This window comes from Lolium rigidum, chromosome 6, assembly GCF_022539505.1.
Source record: "Lolium rigidum isolate FL_2022 chromosome 6, APGP_CSIRO_Lrig_0.1, whole genome shotgun sequence".
NCBI lineage: Eukaryota > Viridiplantae > Streptophyta > Magnoliopsida > Poales > Poaceae > Lolium > Lolium rigidum.
Genome location: NC_061513.1, coordinates 124296188 through 124312170, shown reverse-complemented (window position 1 = coordinate 124312170; position 15983 = coordinate 124296188). Strand labels below are relative to the sequence as shown.

General features: G+C 47.1%; 1 protein-coding gene across 1 annotated transcript; it reads left to right on the top strand.

The window, feature by feature from the left end:
- Positions 1–626: 626 nt before the first annotated feature.
- On the top strand, positions 627–4473 carry LOC124665406 (5'-nucleotidase SurE). The gene is made up of 11 exons (XM_047202821.1): positions 627–994; positions 1128–1222; positions 1321–1388; positions 1480–1523; positions 1607–1684; positions 1794–1947; positions 3167–3319; positions 3403–3513; positions 3788–3853; positions 3955–4041; positions 4090–4473. Exons 1-11 carry the CDS (start codon positions 702–704, stop codon positions 4129–4131), a joined length of 1191 nt encoding a protein of 396 aa, XP_047058777.1. The 5' UTR covers positions 627–701; the 3' UTR covers positions 4132–4473.
- The last annotated feature ends 11510 nt before the right edge of the window (positions 4474–15983 follow it).

The following is a 15983-nucleotide window of genomic DNA, read 5'->3' as shown; positions in this document are numbered from 1 at the left end:
AACAACACATGTGGAAACTAAAAGACAAACCGGGATAAAATGATTATCCTGAATTTGCCGATAAAATCCTAAAAGATCGAGAAATACAAAACGATCCCTAAGGTTTCCTGCAAGTCTGCAACCATCGTAGCCAGCGGCCGCCATCCAATTCTAACACCGTCGAGACGAACACAAGAAGAGACGTCGAGCCTCAACGACTTTGTGTGTCTACTATCACACGCTCTAATACAACGAGCTTTGCTGACTTCGGTGATGGAGGGGCAATCAAGGTGACACGGCTTCGGCTTGTTCTAGTGCTTGTAATTCTCGTTAAGTGGTCCAATGACATTCATATTTTTTATAACTTTCAAAAAAAATTATACGGCTGATGATGATTATTGATAGATTAGTGGATCTTTTTTCCAACAAAAAAACACGAGTCGAGAGATAAGAGGAGAATTGTGGGGTTAATCCATTAACGAATGATGAGATGACAAGTAGGTTTGCTCAACTTTTTTGCTTAAGCAGTACTTGACTTTTCCCCCAAATCTGTTCAGGTCAAAAAAGAGCCTCCCTCTACACGACTACACGTAGAGCGGGCCCGGTGTGGATAAATCCATAAACAAAGCGCGCCCACCCCATTTTCCTCCTCCGCTTCGCCTGGAACATTGGCCCCTTCCTTCCTCTCTTCTCCCAGCGCCCGTCCATCTCCGGCGAACCCGATGAGCTCCGGCGACGACTCCCGGAGGCCCAATCCCCTCCCCTCCGCGCTCGTATCCAACCTACAGTCCGTGCTCGCCGCCCGCCGTCCGCCCCCGACCGAGGACGCCACCCCCACCGCCGAGACCTCGGCCCCGGCCCCGGCCCCGGCCCCGGCGGCGGCGGATGACGGCCCCGCCAAGCCCGTCGTGCTCCTGACCTGCGCCGGTGGGATCCAGTCGCCGGGTCTCGCGGCGCTCGTCGACGCGCTCGTCAAGGGCGGCCGCTGCGACGTCCACGTGTGCGCCCCCGAATCGTACGCCCCCCAATCCCAACTCACCCCCGGCTCCCTGATTCGCCATTGCAATTTCGCGCTTGACCTAGTAACAATATTAATTATCCCTGTTGTTCTAATGTCGAATTAACTGCGATAATTTCTCAATGTGAAGGGACAAGCCTGTCTGTGGTCACTCCATTACCATCCGGGAGACCGTCTCAGCGACATCCGTCGATTTCACGGGGGCGAAGGCTTTCGAGATATCAGGTCGGTTTTGGTTCTTCATCCCTTCCCGCGCCATTCGTAACCTACCATTCCTCAGCTATGCATCGTCAGCCTGCTGATTACGATGATGTTTCATTCAGGGACGCCGGTGGATTGCATCTCGCTGGGATTATCCGGGAGGCTGTTCGCGTGGTCGGCACCTGCTCTGGTAACGCCCTTGTAATCCATGTTTAGGAAGGGGGAATTAGATGTCCCGCCCAATCCCATCTCATTGAGGATGATTTCCATGTCGTTTGCAGGTGATCAGCGGCATCAATGCTGGGCCAAACTGCGGTTATGAGATGTAGGCTCTTGTTTCACGACTGGCCCCATTCGTAGTCTGCTTTCAGTCTAGTTATGCGATTTATTTATTACAAATCTGTGTAGGTTCCACTCTTCTGCCGTTGCTGCCGCAAGAGAGGCCTTAATGTGCGGGGTGCCTTCGATTGCCATCTCACTGAATTGGTGGGTATGCGTTTACTGCCTGTGTTCCAAATCTACTCAATCATTCCCATTTATCATTTGGTCGCTCAGCAGCACGAGCTAATAACAAGTGCTGGATTTATGCAACTAGGAAGAAGGATGAAACTAAGGACAGTGACTTCAAGGATGCAGCTGGGTTGTGCTTGCCATTGATACATGCGGCCTTGGCAGACATCGAGAAGGGAACTTTCCTCAGCGGGTGCCTGCTGAATATTGGGGTTCCGAGCTCGCCATCTGCGAATAAGGTTATTATGTACACAGAACTATCATCTTAAAATCCATTTGAAGTCAAACATAGTACCATAGCTTTAGAAGTAGATGAATTCCTTTTACTTGTTGTCCGCTCTGGCATTTAGTGACAAGCATACTGGATCATGCTATGCCTGCTGAATATTGAGTTTCCAAGCCCGCCAGCTGGAAATAAGATTATTTTGTAGCAAAACTATGGTCTTCAATTCCGTTTAGGGCCAAAAATAGCACCATAACTGTAGAAGTACCTGAATTCCTGTTAATTGATGTCCACTTTGGCCTATAGTGACAAGCATACTGGACCATGCTATTGCTACGGGCTAGAGCATCATATGCTTCCATCTATACGAGAGGCTATTCTAAAGGGTAAATAAACGTGATTCTTCATTACTAGTGTAGAATGTAGGTTGTTTGCTGTGGTACTCCGTGAACAAGGTTGCCAAGAGTGAAGCCACATGAAGGCATCTGCTGCACCTCACTGATGATTGAATAGTTAAGAATAGAATAAACTACATAGATTATGCAACTCGACCTTATATTTAGATAGAAGCCTATATCTTGTCTCGAGTGGTTAAGTCTCTTCTGCTATTGACTGACTTATCATAGCACAGTAATGTTTCCCCCATCCAATTGAAGACAATCCAATGGTTTATAGTTGATACAAAGAAAAAGGGAATATATCTATCTGATTTTTTTTTTTACTTTAAACTTCTTCAGGTGTACCATGATCATATGTTTACTTGGCTTTGGTCCATTCTTCAATGTATGCATCATAAGTAATCTGGAACGCATCATTTTCTTGAATTTTTCAATCGGCATGGGTTCATCATTTCATTTTTGCATCATGAGCTCCTGGATCATGGCTTGAACTTCAGCTGCTGAGCCATCAGCTATATAGACTAATAATGTTTAGCCTTGTTGGTATTACCTGAGCTGCAAGTCCGTAGGTGCAACAGTATGTGTCAAGCTTTCTTCATTCAGTATATACTGATAGTAAGGTCATGCAATTATCTGAACAAAAAAGCAACTTATTAGATTGGAGGAACTGTGGTATTTGATTATATCTTGGTAGTGGGGAAACTAGATCGCTCTGGATTTTTTTGTAAAATGTGCATTATTTTTCACAACTGTGACAGGCCAAATTCTACAACACATAGGTAGTTTGGGTTCTATTTTAACACACACACTCTCTCTCTCTCACTATTTTGATGCCAGGGTTTCAAGTTGACCAAGCAAAGCATATGCAGTCCTGCTCAAAGTTGGCAAGCTGTGTCGTCAAGTAGACCTACACCTGCTTCTCACTTCATGGGCATGCATCAAAGCCTTGGTATTCAGCTCGCACAGCTTGGGAAGGATGCTTCTGCAGCAGTATGAAGCAAATTATTGACTCCATAGTAATTTATTGTATCATCATTGGTGTAATATCAATTGGCCTGTCCTTTCATCTTCAGGGAGCTGCACGCAGAGGTAATACCCAGCGGAAGACAGTTGAGGTCGAGTCTGTTGCAGCTGCAGGGAAACCAGCGACTAGAGAAGTAGTGAAGAAATCCTTCCGTGCTGAGGTAACTATATATTTGACAGTTCTGATATAGCCAAGTAAAAACACGTAGTTCCATTTCTTTGATCAAGTACAAAACAAAGATGAACTTTTAAGCAGTACCAAACTAGATACGTGTGGTCATATGGAGATCGTAAGTGGCCTGGGGCCATTGTAGTGTTAAATTTTTGTAGGAGTGAAAGTGCACTTCTGAGTTGTGAGCATGTTTCTAAGCACATTTGAACACCATCAAAGCTTTCTGAGCATCCTTTTCTTGTTGGGCTTCATAAAAAATGCAGTTCGTCGAGAAGCTGCATGAAGGTCTGGATGAGGATATTGATTTGAGAGCTTTGGAAAATGGATTTGTGAGCTCTCTCTCTCTCTCTCTCTCTCTCTCTCTCTCTCTCTCTCTCTGTGTACGTGCTGTTATCAAGTGGCTAATTGTTTCCCGTTGTATAACCCACAGATATCTGTCACTCCTCTGAGTATACATGGCCGTGTGGAGCCTGAACTTGAAACTCCAGCTTCGGACTGGCTGTCAGCAGCTTTGGCTGTAGACAAAGAAAAAGAAGCTTCTGCAGTGATAGCCGAAGAACAAGATGCTACGGATGTAGCCGAAGAAAAGGAAAGTCCAGCTACCTAACAAGCACGCTTGTACACTCTGTAGGTGCTTTAGTCCTTGCCTTGGTGTCTATCTTCTCTCACCCTGCTTTATTGGCTTGATTCTTGTCTTCTGCATTCCATGTTTGTTCAGTTCGGTCTTTATTTTTGTTCGTCTTCTCTGACGATTGCCGGTTTTCTTCGTCTTGTAAAATGAATTGATGCTGAAGCCCCTATGGTTTAGGAAGTAACCATGTAGGCCATCATTGCATCTACCTGACGAATACTGCCAGCCTCACTATTTTTTCAGTGTGGTTTGTTTTGGAAAGGTGTTGTACTTGTGTTCAGTGTTCACCACCAGATGAATGTGATTGGAGTTTTGTTTTGTACCTTCTGGATAGTGTCCTACAATTATATTTTGACCCCGTGTAACCTGAAATGCAATTTCAACAATTTAATGTGGTTGTGTCTCTTGACTTGTGCGCAGTTCGAAAATTGACTTGTTTCTTCATGATAATTGTCTGAGGCACTGCTTCGTGCTAGTGCTAGGCGGGAGAGAGCTAGTACTATACCCAATCCGAAATGTAGGCACATGATGAACTTAGCCAACGTTTGGTTATACATTGGTTAATTACCACTGAGGAAATAGCAGATCACACCACTTGCTGGTGTCTTTTTTTTTTTTTGCATAGAACCACAACAGTGGTTTATTTTTAAATGGAACACCACACTTTGTTGTAATTATTTGCATACAACCCATAATTAGTAATTAACACAATCGATGGCTAGTTAGTTGGTCCCGTTGTCCTCTCCAGTGTCTTGTCCTTGCCAGGTGGAGACGACCACCCTGGGGACAGCCGGTGGCGCGCCAACCTGCAACGCAGGGAAGACCATTGGTCTTGGCCAGAATACCCTCGGCCTCCTCGGTGGTGCGCCGGCCTCCTCGTGTGTGCGGGCGCACCACCGCCAGGCGCTAGCATCAATGTTCAAAATTGGAAAAGGTTTAATTTTTTTATAAAAAATTCAAAATTTGAAAATTTATAAATAAAAAATTCAATTCTAAAAAAAATCAGAATTACAAAGTTCCAGATTTTACATTTATTCGGATTAAAAAAATTCATAGTTCAAATTTCGTTCAGATTTGTAAAAGTTCAAATTTAAAAAAAATTAGGATCGAAAAATGTCCAGGTTTTAAATTTGTTCAGATTTTAAAAATGTTCAGAAGTGAAAATATTTAGATTTTGAAAAGTTTCCAAATTTTGAAAATATTCATATGTATTTCTGAAAATAGTCAAGTATTACAAAATTTATGTTTAAAATTGATGTGAGCGTCCTGCGTCCGGCCAATGCGGCAGACCACAGCTAGGAATTGCCACGCTGGGCTAAGCCCGACTAACTAATTGGCCATCAAGCTGCTTAATTATTTTTATGTGTTTTGTGCAAATAATTATAGTAAAATATGGTGTTCTTTGGAACAACAAAAAACTGTTGTAGTTCTTTGCAAAAAAAGGTACCAACAAGTGATGTGATTTACTATTTCTTCATTACCACTCAATGCCCGTGAGTTTCCATGGATTCATAATGTATCGTTCGTCGTTTTATTTCAGGAAAGCATTGAACTCTCACATCAGCTCTCCTGTTTTACCCTCACCTTGCAGGAAGAGGGAAGTGTCGACGTTCTTATCTACCCCTCTCGCATGTACTTCCTCTGCTTATGAATGTATGACGTTTTGCTAGCTAATCTAGCTTGCTTAAACGTCTTATATTACCAAATGGAGGGAGTAGATATTTACCTAGTTGAGAATATGTAAATAAAAGTTCAGTAAAATCTTATTGAGATCCTGAGAATAAATACCTGAAACTAAGTTCCATTCATGCTTTGATTGCATGTCTCAGAGAATTTCAGCAAAACAAGTGAAAAGAGATTCATTATATGTACTTCTAGTCCATAGTTGCTGATTAATAAAACTTTTTTTAATCATTTTTCTGGTATTGACATTTTTCAAGAAAAAGATGTTCCTTAACCATTTTTCTGGTATTTCTTGAAGCATTTACTAGTTCTCCACCCCCTCCCTTCTCCAGCAAGTGCCGTGTGAGTTTCTGGAAGCATGAACAGTTCATTATCATCGGCGAAGTGTTGCAAAAATATAACTGAAGCATGAACAGTTCATTATCAGCGTGTGTAAGTTTCTGGAAAAAAGATGGCTCGTGCGCAAGGCAATCTAGATGACTACGATTTGGTAGCTATTAAAAAATAGAACGGATATCGCGTTGAGGAATTTCACACAACGTATTTCAGTGCAACAAGATTAGTGCAGTTAACTGAATTTTAGTTGGGGAATATTACCAAAAGTTCAGATGTAATTTGTTAGTTGCATTCGGAAATTACAGGTTATCTCTCACAAAAGATGTCTGCAAAACGTAGATCTTCCCAATGAGATGCTAGGAGGAGCAAATTGAGGCGGCTTCGACATCCTTTCATGCGAGGCGGGGATCCTTTCCTTGCACATACCTTGGCCTCCCTCTTCACTTTGCAAGGCTCAAGGCGGCAAGCTTCTAGCCTCTCATTGACAAAATTGGAGCGAGGCTTCTCGGTTGGAGGGGCAAGCACTTCACTAGAGCCGGAAGAGTGGTCCTTGCGAGATAGGTGCTTTCTTCCATGGTCACATACTACCTCACCATCTCCATTCTTCCCAAGTGGGTGCTCAGAAGGATCGACAAACTCAGACAGAATTTCATTAGGATGAAAGGGAGTGCTGACCCGGCAACGACGAGCCATCCTCCTGTAAACTGGCCAACGGTATGCAGGTCAGTTTCCATTGGGACTTGGACAAGTTCGGAAGGGCGATGCGGCCACGCTGGCCTTGGTTGGCATGGACCGATAGCTCGAGACCATGGTTGGGGGCACGGCTACCATGCACGGAAGGAGACACGGCTTTGTTCGGGGCTTGTACAAAGATGACCTTGGGAGAAGGCAATAGGTGCCTTGTTTGGCACAACTCTTGGAACAACGGCTGTCCTCTAAAATCGCGGTTCACAAACCTATTCTCGATATGCATGAGAAAAATCGCATCGTCAAGAAGGAGCTTGAGGGAGTCAGTTTGGATTCGCGCGCTGCAAAACATCGTTCTCCGCTGCCGATGTACATAGGTTCGTTGAGCTTTGGACCATTATGAAACATGTACAACTTCTCCCCCAGCTGGATGCTATCAGCTGGAAATGGACGAAGTCGGGTATCTACACGGAGGCTTCGGCATATAAGTGTCATGCGGAGCCTAAAAGCAAATTCTTTGCTTGGCTTGTCGCACATCGCAATATCCGCATGGCGGACAATCTTGCTCTTTGGGGATGGCCGCATGACCCCATTTGCAAGCTCTATTGTATCCACCCTGATTGTTCTTTCATCACACGTCTGAGGGACTCGGTCCTTGCAGCCTACGACCTTCTGGTGCCTACACCTGCATGGACAACGAACAGAGATTTCGATGGGTGGTGGGTGCACTACATCGTAAATTTCGACAAGGAAAATAGGCGGATAACTAGTGGGATCATCACCTATATAATTTTGAGTGCTTGGAAGGAGCGCAACAGGAAGATTTTCACGAACATGGTGCTGCCTCTCCTTGATGTGGTGCGACTCATCAAGGACGTGATTGAGCAGAGGGTTCTTGCTTTCACTGAGGTTGAACTTCGGCTTCGGCTTTTCTCCTTCTCTGACCTCGCAAGAGGTCCCATGTAAATACTTTGCTATCTAATCGAATGGCAGTGCCTCTGCCTTTAACCCTAAAAAAACATGTCTGCAAAATTTGAGCACACAAGAATACATTACATACGAATTAAAAATGCTTCTACTTTTCATCATAAATGCAGCAGATAAAAACGAAATGAATTGCTTAATTAGTTAATTGCCTTTCACTGCAGTGAACAAGAAGGGTGAAAATAGAAATAGAGAAAATAAGAGTTATCTTCGAAAAATAACCCATGAATATAAACTTACAAACAAATTTGCATCCTGGCCCAAGCTCAACCAATTGGCTAGCCCTAGTTTCCATGTAGATTTTGTTGGTGCAAGGTTTGCAACTTTCTCTGCCTCTTCCTTGATGCGTTGGTCAGACTGTTTGGCATGTGACAACATGGTTTTTGGGGTCGGTTGGGACGAGGGCTCCCTCTGTGGTCGTTGAAGGTGAAGTCGAAATCGCTGGCTCGAGGAAGAGTCATGACAATGACACTCGATTATTGTTTTTCTTCTCGACAAAGGGTGTGTTCTTCGTGTAGGTGCCCAATGTGGTCATGTGGTGTATTTGTTGAATTTTATGCTCGGTATTTCGATAATTAACTAGACAATTTAATTCTTCTTATTCAATGAGATGAGGCTTTGATTGTCTCTATTTAAAAAAAAACGAAGATGGAAGGAATGTGTCTACAGCAACGTAACAGACATAGTTTGCGCGTGATGTGTTGAGCGGAATTTGTCTTATAACATGTCATAAAAATAGCTGGGAAAAAGCAAAATGTTGCCATCCAATCATCCAAACAACAAAACAGATAAAAGTACCTGAAAAAACTAGAATATCATGACCCAACCCAATAGCGGACGCAGTCATCGTGGTGATTTTGCAACTTCGTACCACCTGATACACAACTTTTCAGCCTGTTACAACTTAGAGCAGCTCTCTCTAGCCGCGTTCTCTAAAGCGTCCCCAAACGGCGCCGGATCGAGTGTTTGGGGGACGTGTTTTGTTCGTACTGCGTTTGGAGACGTCGCTTCCCAGCCGCGTCCCCAAACGCCGGCTCCAAACTTTTTTTATAGGGTTTTCGAAAACACAACCATTTATTAAATATAGCACATAAATAAATATATTTGCCGAGATTGTTTCCAAATTAAAATAGAATAAACAATAAATAAAACAACTAAATAAATGTAATAAATAGGGCTAGATCAAGGTGCCGCGGCTGATAATCTTTTGATCCTCCACATATGCTCAACGAGATCAGCTTGAAGTTGATCGTGAACATTGTTGTCACGGATCTCTGCGTGCATGGCGAGGAAATTAGCAAAATCTGCAGGCAAATCATGATCAACCTCCGCAAGAGCGCCCTGACACTCATAGGGACCACATGTGTCCTGATATTATTCTTGCAGTCATCCTTGATAATCATGTTGTGCATGATCACACAAGCATGCATCACCTCCCACATTTGGTCGTGAGACCAACTTAGAACAGGGTACCGGAAAATTGAAAATTAAGCTTGAAGCACACCAAATGCCCGCTCGACATCCTTCCTGCAAGCCTCCTGTCGCGCAGCAAAGTGACAATTCTTCTGACCTGATGGAGCCGTGATTGTTTTGACAAAAATGGCCCATTTTGGATATATACCATCGGCTAGGTAATAGCCTTTGATATATTGGTGGTCATTGATCTCATAGTTGCATGGTGGAGCATGCCCTTCCACTAGTCTGCTGAACACTGGAGACTGCTACAACACGTTGATGTCATTGTGTGATCCCGCCATGCCAAAGAAAGAATGCCAAATCCACATGTCATAATCTGCCACAGCTTCAAGCACCACACTACAATATCCATGACGCCCTTTGTATATACCTTGCCAGGCAAACGGGCAGTTCTTCCATGACCAGTGCATGCAATCGATGCTTCCAAGCATTCCAGGGAATCCTCTGGCAGCATTTTGTGCCATGATGCTTGCAGTCTCTTTCTCAGTTGGCCCTCTCAAGTAGTATTTGCCAAACTTTTCCACCACAGCTCAGCAAAACTTGTACATGCACTCCATGGCAGTAGACTCACTCATGCGGAGGTAATCGTCCTGTGTATCAGCAGGTGCTCCGTATGCAAGCATTCTCAACGCCTACAACGTCGTGCTTGAGCTTGAAGTAGGGGTCGAACTCTCGAACGTCGTGAAGGATATTCATGAACAAACCCTTGCTCATCGTATATCGGCGTCGAAAATTATCGGCATATGTTGCCTCATCTGCGAAGTAGTCGTTGTGCAGCATGGTATGACCCTCCATCCTCTGCTGGGGCTTCGACTTCTTTCTCCCCGACTTTGATCCTCCGCCGGCGTGGCCTCTTCTGCTTCTCCGCCACGGCGTCAATCATATCCTGGAGGGATGCGATGATCAGCAAATGCTCCCAGATGTCGTCGTCGAAGGCTTGATCTCATCGTCGATATCCATGTCTGAAGCAAAATCAATGGTTAAAATTGCGCCGCGGCAAACGAGGCAACGAACAACGGCCAATCGCGCCTACCTGGCAAGTCATCGAACACCTTGTGTGCGTGGAGGTGGGGCGGATTTGACGCCGCGTTCTGGAATGCGCTGGCGAAGCGGCGGCTGCGAAACAGCCGACAAGAGTGCCAGCCGCGACGATGGTGCCGACTCTCAGAAGAGATCAGCCGTCGAAACGGCCGAAAAATCCAGCGGCAGCGGAGGGGTGGGAGGGAAGGCGCGAACCAACGGTTATGGAAATAGTCACCGACAGGTGGGAGCCTACCTCGCTTTTCGTTGTGTCCGGCGTGCCCGGAGCGTCCCCTGTGGCGCGGGGACGAGCTCGGGCGCTGGACACCGTATCGGACCGCGCCGAACAAAAAGAGGCTTTGAGGTACGCGGCTGGAAGCGTTTTTTTATCCGGCTCATCCTAAATCCCTTTGGAGGGCTTTGAGGTACGTGGCTGGGAGCATTTTTTTTGTCCAGCCCGTCCTAAATCTTTTTGGGGGACGCGGGACTGGAGATGTTCTTAGCTCCGAACAACTAAAAAACATAGAGCCACTCTTTGCTGGGTCTTTTTTTTTGAAAGGTCCAGCAATCACTGGCTCAATATATTAGCAGGTAGAAACAGCATACAAAGTTGCCCTTGGGCGAGGATGAAAGATAAAAGAAATGAGAAAGAACTAGGAACTAGGAGGCAGCAAAGAATTTATGGGGGCTCGAACATGAGCTTGCGCAAGGCCTTTGCCCCAGCGAACGCCCACTCCTGGGCTTCATCTTTGATGAAGGAGATGACCTGCTGGACCGATCCCTCTTTGTCGCGAAAAGTTCTTTTGTTTCGCTCTCGCCAGATGTGCCAACATGTGAGAAGGAAGAGCGAGCTGACCCCTTTCCGATGGATCATTGGGGACGCCTCTAGCCATTGCTCCCGGAAAGTTGTAATGCTGCTTGTGGCACTATGCGCAGCGTTGAGAACCCCGTCACAGTGAGGCCATGTAGCAATGGTGGTCCAAATCTCCCGAGAGAAAGGGCACTCCGTGATAAGATGTTGGGACGTCTCAAGGTTTCTCCTACAAAGAGGACAAAAGTATCCATTGGGCCATTCCCTTTGCTGAAGTCTATCAGCACACCACAATCTATTCTGGAAAAGAAGCCACGCAAAGAATTTGTGTTTTGGCGGCGTCCACGTTCCCCACACATCACGTCTGAAGGTGGTTAGGGTGCGACCCTCAAATTGCACCCTGTAAGCTGATTTTGCGGAGTAGACGCCGTCAGCCGTGAGTATCCAGGAGATGGTGTCGGGTACACCGGGCTGGAGTACGGTATTGGCGATCCGCAGCAAGCGCCAAACCTGCAGGAATTCCTCCAAGATTGCCGTTGTTAGGTTGTGCCTGAGATCGGCAACCCATCTGTTGTCGGTCAGTGATTGCGCCACTGTTCGCCACTTGCGCCTGGAGTGCGCGTAGAGTAGCGGGAAGGATAGCTGAAGCGGGGAGTCTGCGAGCCATGTCGAGTCCCAGAAAGAGGCTTTGGTGCCGTCGCCGATGCGCACGCGTGTGGCCGCCGCAAAGAGGTCGCGGTCCGTGCGGTCGCAAGGAACGGGCATACCCACCCAAGGTCGCCCAGGGTCTGTCCACTCATACCACATCCATCAAAGGCGAAGCGCGCGACCAAAGAGCGACAAGTTTGGCAGCCCAAGGCCACCTCGGTCCAACGACGAGCAGACCTTGGACCAGGCAATCTTGCACTTCCCGCCGGCGAGGTCGTTTTCCTCAGCTCCCCAAGTGAAGGGGCGGCGTATTTTGTTGAACGCCACGAAGAACCTTTTTGGGAGTTTGAGGGCGGTCAGAGCAAAGATGGGTAGGGTGCTTAGCACGGACATGGAAAGTGTGCGGCGGCCTCCTGCGTTGATCCATTTGCCGCGACACCCCGCCAGCTTGGCCCGAGCTCGGTCTAGGATTTGTTGGAGGTGCGAGAAGCGTAGTCGGCCGAGGAAGAGGGGGAGACCAAGATACTTGATCGGAAGTTGTACTCTCTCACCGTTGAAGGAGGCGAGTACCTCGTCAAGGTCGATGTCGTCGCACCTAATGCTTGAGATGGAGCATTTGTCAATGTTGATGCGCAACCCCGTGGCTTCTCCGAAAGCCTTGAGAATGCGTAGGAGGGACCGAAGTTCATCCTTGATGGGGTTCATGAAGACGATGGCGTCATCGGCATAGAGGCTTGCCCTAAGTTTTGCCTCGCGCAACGGCAGAGGCGAGAGGACACCAATGTCCGTGGCGCGCTAGAGGATCCTGTGAAGTGGGTCAATGGCGATGATGAACAGGAGGGGCGATAAGGGGTCTCCCTGCCGAAGGCCCCTCCTGTGGCCGAAGGACAATCCTTCCGCGCCATTCAAGATCACAGCTGAAGAGGTCGAGGACAAGAGGAGGGCAATCCAGTCTCTCCATCGCGTCGGGAAACCTAAGCGTTGTAGCAACTCGAGCAAATATTCCCAAGAGACTGAGTCGAACGCCTTAGCGAAGTCTAGCTTGAGGAGGAGGGATGGCTTCCGTTTCCGATGGAGGGCGCGGGCGAGGTTGCTGACGAAGAGGTAGTTGTCGTGGATGCATCTTGACTTCAAGAAAGCACTTTGGGCATGTGAGATCAAGTCCCCCATAAGGGGTGTGATCCTCCTTGCCAGAACCTTTGAGAAGAGCTTGGCGAAGGAGTGTAGCAAGCTGATTGGCCGAAAGTCGTTGACGGAGAGGGCCTGTTCTTTTTTTGGAATGAGGCAGATGAAGGCGGAGTTGAGAGCGGCAAAATTACCACCGGCCATGCGGTAAAGGTGGTTGAAGGCTGCCATGATGTCCCATTTGATCGTCGGACAGCATTTCCTATAGAAGACCCCGGTGAAGCCATCCGGCCCGGGCGCTTTCTCGGCTGGCGAGTCCTTGACAGCTTCCCAAATCTCGGTCATCGAGAAGGGATTGTCGATGCCCGCAGGGGGCAAGGTCGGCAGGTCCAAGTCATGCCACACGAACGAGCGAGACCGGTCTGCTGGCGTGCCAAGGACCTGCGAGAAATGATCATGCAGGGCTTTCTCCTTATCGCCGTGTGTGATATGGACCCCGGATTCAGAGCTAAATTGGTGAATGAAGTTGCGTCGGCGCCTAGCATTGATCTTGAGATGGAAGAAGCGGGTGTTCGCGTCGCCCTCTTTGAGCCACACTTGACGGGATTGTTGGTGCCGCCTAGCTCTCTCGACGGCGGCGAGGCCCAAAATCCTGAGCTTCAATGCCTTTCTTAGGCGGAATTCAGGAGTGGACAGGGCGCGGGAGTCCTGAGCCTCATCCAGCCGGAGAACTATCTCCATGGCAAGGTGCAGCTGCAGCTTGTTGTCGCTAAAGAGCTCTTTGCTCCATCGGCGTAGGGCGCGGCTAGCACGGCCCAACTTGATCCGCAGCCGTGCGAGCGGGTTTCTAGCCAAGACGTGCTCGTGCCAGGCCGTATTCACCGTTTCCTGGAAGCCCTCGTGACGCGGCCAAAAGTTTTCGAAACGGAAGCGTGCCTTGCGCGGAGGGGTGTTGAGTCCGGATAGCATCAGGGGCAGTGATCTGAGTGTGAAGTAGAGAGGGCCTGAACAGCCCATGGGGAGAAGATGGCATCCCAGGCCGCATTGCAGAAAATGCGGTCAAGGTTTACCAGGGTGGGCAGCTCTCTTTCATTGCTCCAGGAAAATTTCCTGTTGGAGCAGCGAAGCTCAAACAGCTCAGCCTGATTAAGGGCCGCTCTGAACTGTCCCATGAGGCGTCTACAGAGGTTGTCGTTGTTCTTGTCGCGTGCTTCGTAGATTAGATTAAAATCCCCCGCGATGAGCCACGGCTCTCCGGCGGACGGCACGAGATCCTTCATTTCTTGCAGGAAAGTTGGTTTGATTGCATCCTCCGCTGACCCGTACACGGTTGACAGGGTGAACGAGGCGCCGGAACTCAGGATGGTGACCGATGCTGAGATTGAAAACTGTCGGATGGACGGGTTGGTGATGTGGACGATGGAGGGATCCCAGAAGAGCGCTACGCCTCCTCTTGTTCCGTCGGCCGGGAGGAAAAGAAGGAGCGTCGGGAGGGTCCAGCTATTTCGCAGGCAAGAGAGTCGTTGATTAGGTCTAGCTTTGTCTCTTGTAGACAAAGGATCACGGCCCTAGCAGAGGTTGCGAGCTCGCAAACAGCAAGGCGGCGTGCAGGGTTGTTTAAGCCGCGGACGTTCCAGCAGAAAATTGGGCAAATGTTGTCACTCATTGAGACACACAGTAGAACTCCAGGTAATGGCGACGAAACTAGCAGAAAATTGGGAAAATGTTTAAACTCTTTGCTGCGTCGTCTACACTGAGAGGGAAATTTTCACAACAGCTAGCTACAAACGCACGAACTAGAAGTGCAGAAGGAGGCGCTAGGCTGGTTGCCTCCCATGTCGCCCAAGGGACGACGTGGAGGCACCTTTGTTTTGGCGGATTAGTTAATGCGCACTTCAACTTGATTTTGTCTTTTTTCACAAAAGAAGATTTTGTCTTAGCTAACATTCCTACTAAGATACTAATCGGCCCATATGCAGTGACAGTCCCTCCAAAGATTCTCCCCTCTCTTACTTTTTCTATCCCCACTTACTTTTCTTTAACTGCATCCATGTGCTATTGGAGCTGTGGTATAGAGATCACCGATGTAGAACACACTTTCCCATAGCACATATACTACCACCGATGCGCCCCATATGCTGATACCGGACATATTATAGGGCTCACCGGTGAAAATGCTCTTAGCTTGTGTATATTTCATCGGTGCAAGGTTTGCAACTTTCTCTGCCTGTTCCTTGATGCGTTGGGTCAGACTGTTTGACATGTGACAACATGGTTTTTGGGGTCAGTTGAGACGAGGGCTCCCTCTGTGGTCGTCGAAGTCGGTGGCTCGATGAAGAGTCATGACGATTACACTCGACGTTGGTTTTTCTTCTCGACAAAGGGTGTGTGCTTCATGCGGGTGCCCAATGTGGTCATGTGGTGCATTTTTAGCCTCGTTTTTAGATAATTAACTAGGAAATCTAATTCTTCTTAATCAATGAGATCAGGCAATGGTTGTCTCTGTTTTTTTATAAGATGACATGTATGGCTACGAACAAGCGATGGAAGGAATGTGTCTAAGGCAACATAATTAGACATAGTTCGCGTGTGATGTGTTGAGCAGAATTTGTCTTATAACACGGCATAAAAATTGCTGGGAAAAAGCAAAATGGTGTCCTCCAATCATCCAAACAAAAAAGGGGATAAAAACTAGCTGGAAAACTAGAATATCGTGACCCAACTCAATAACGGATCCAGTCATTGTGGTGATTTTGCAACTTTATAGTCTGTACCATCAGCGAAATTGCATGGGTGAACCTGGGAGCAAGCGCACCCTATATAGAAAAAATATATAATAATTCAGAAAAAGGTCAAAAAATTCAAATGTTTTTGGGAATCAAAGATGATCATGTATTGTACTCGTATACGAAAGATTCACCATGGAATAACTTCTCTTGTTTCCTGGGTGAAAAAAACAGACTTGAAGGTCCTATATTAAAGTACTATTCACGCTATATTCGTCATAGATTTGTTTTTTTTTTTGCCTGAAGTCAATGTGAAACATTTTTTGGCCAAA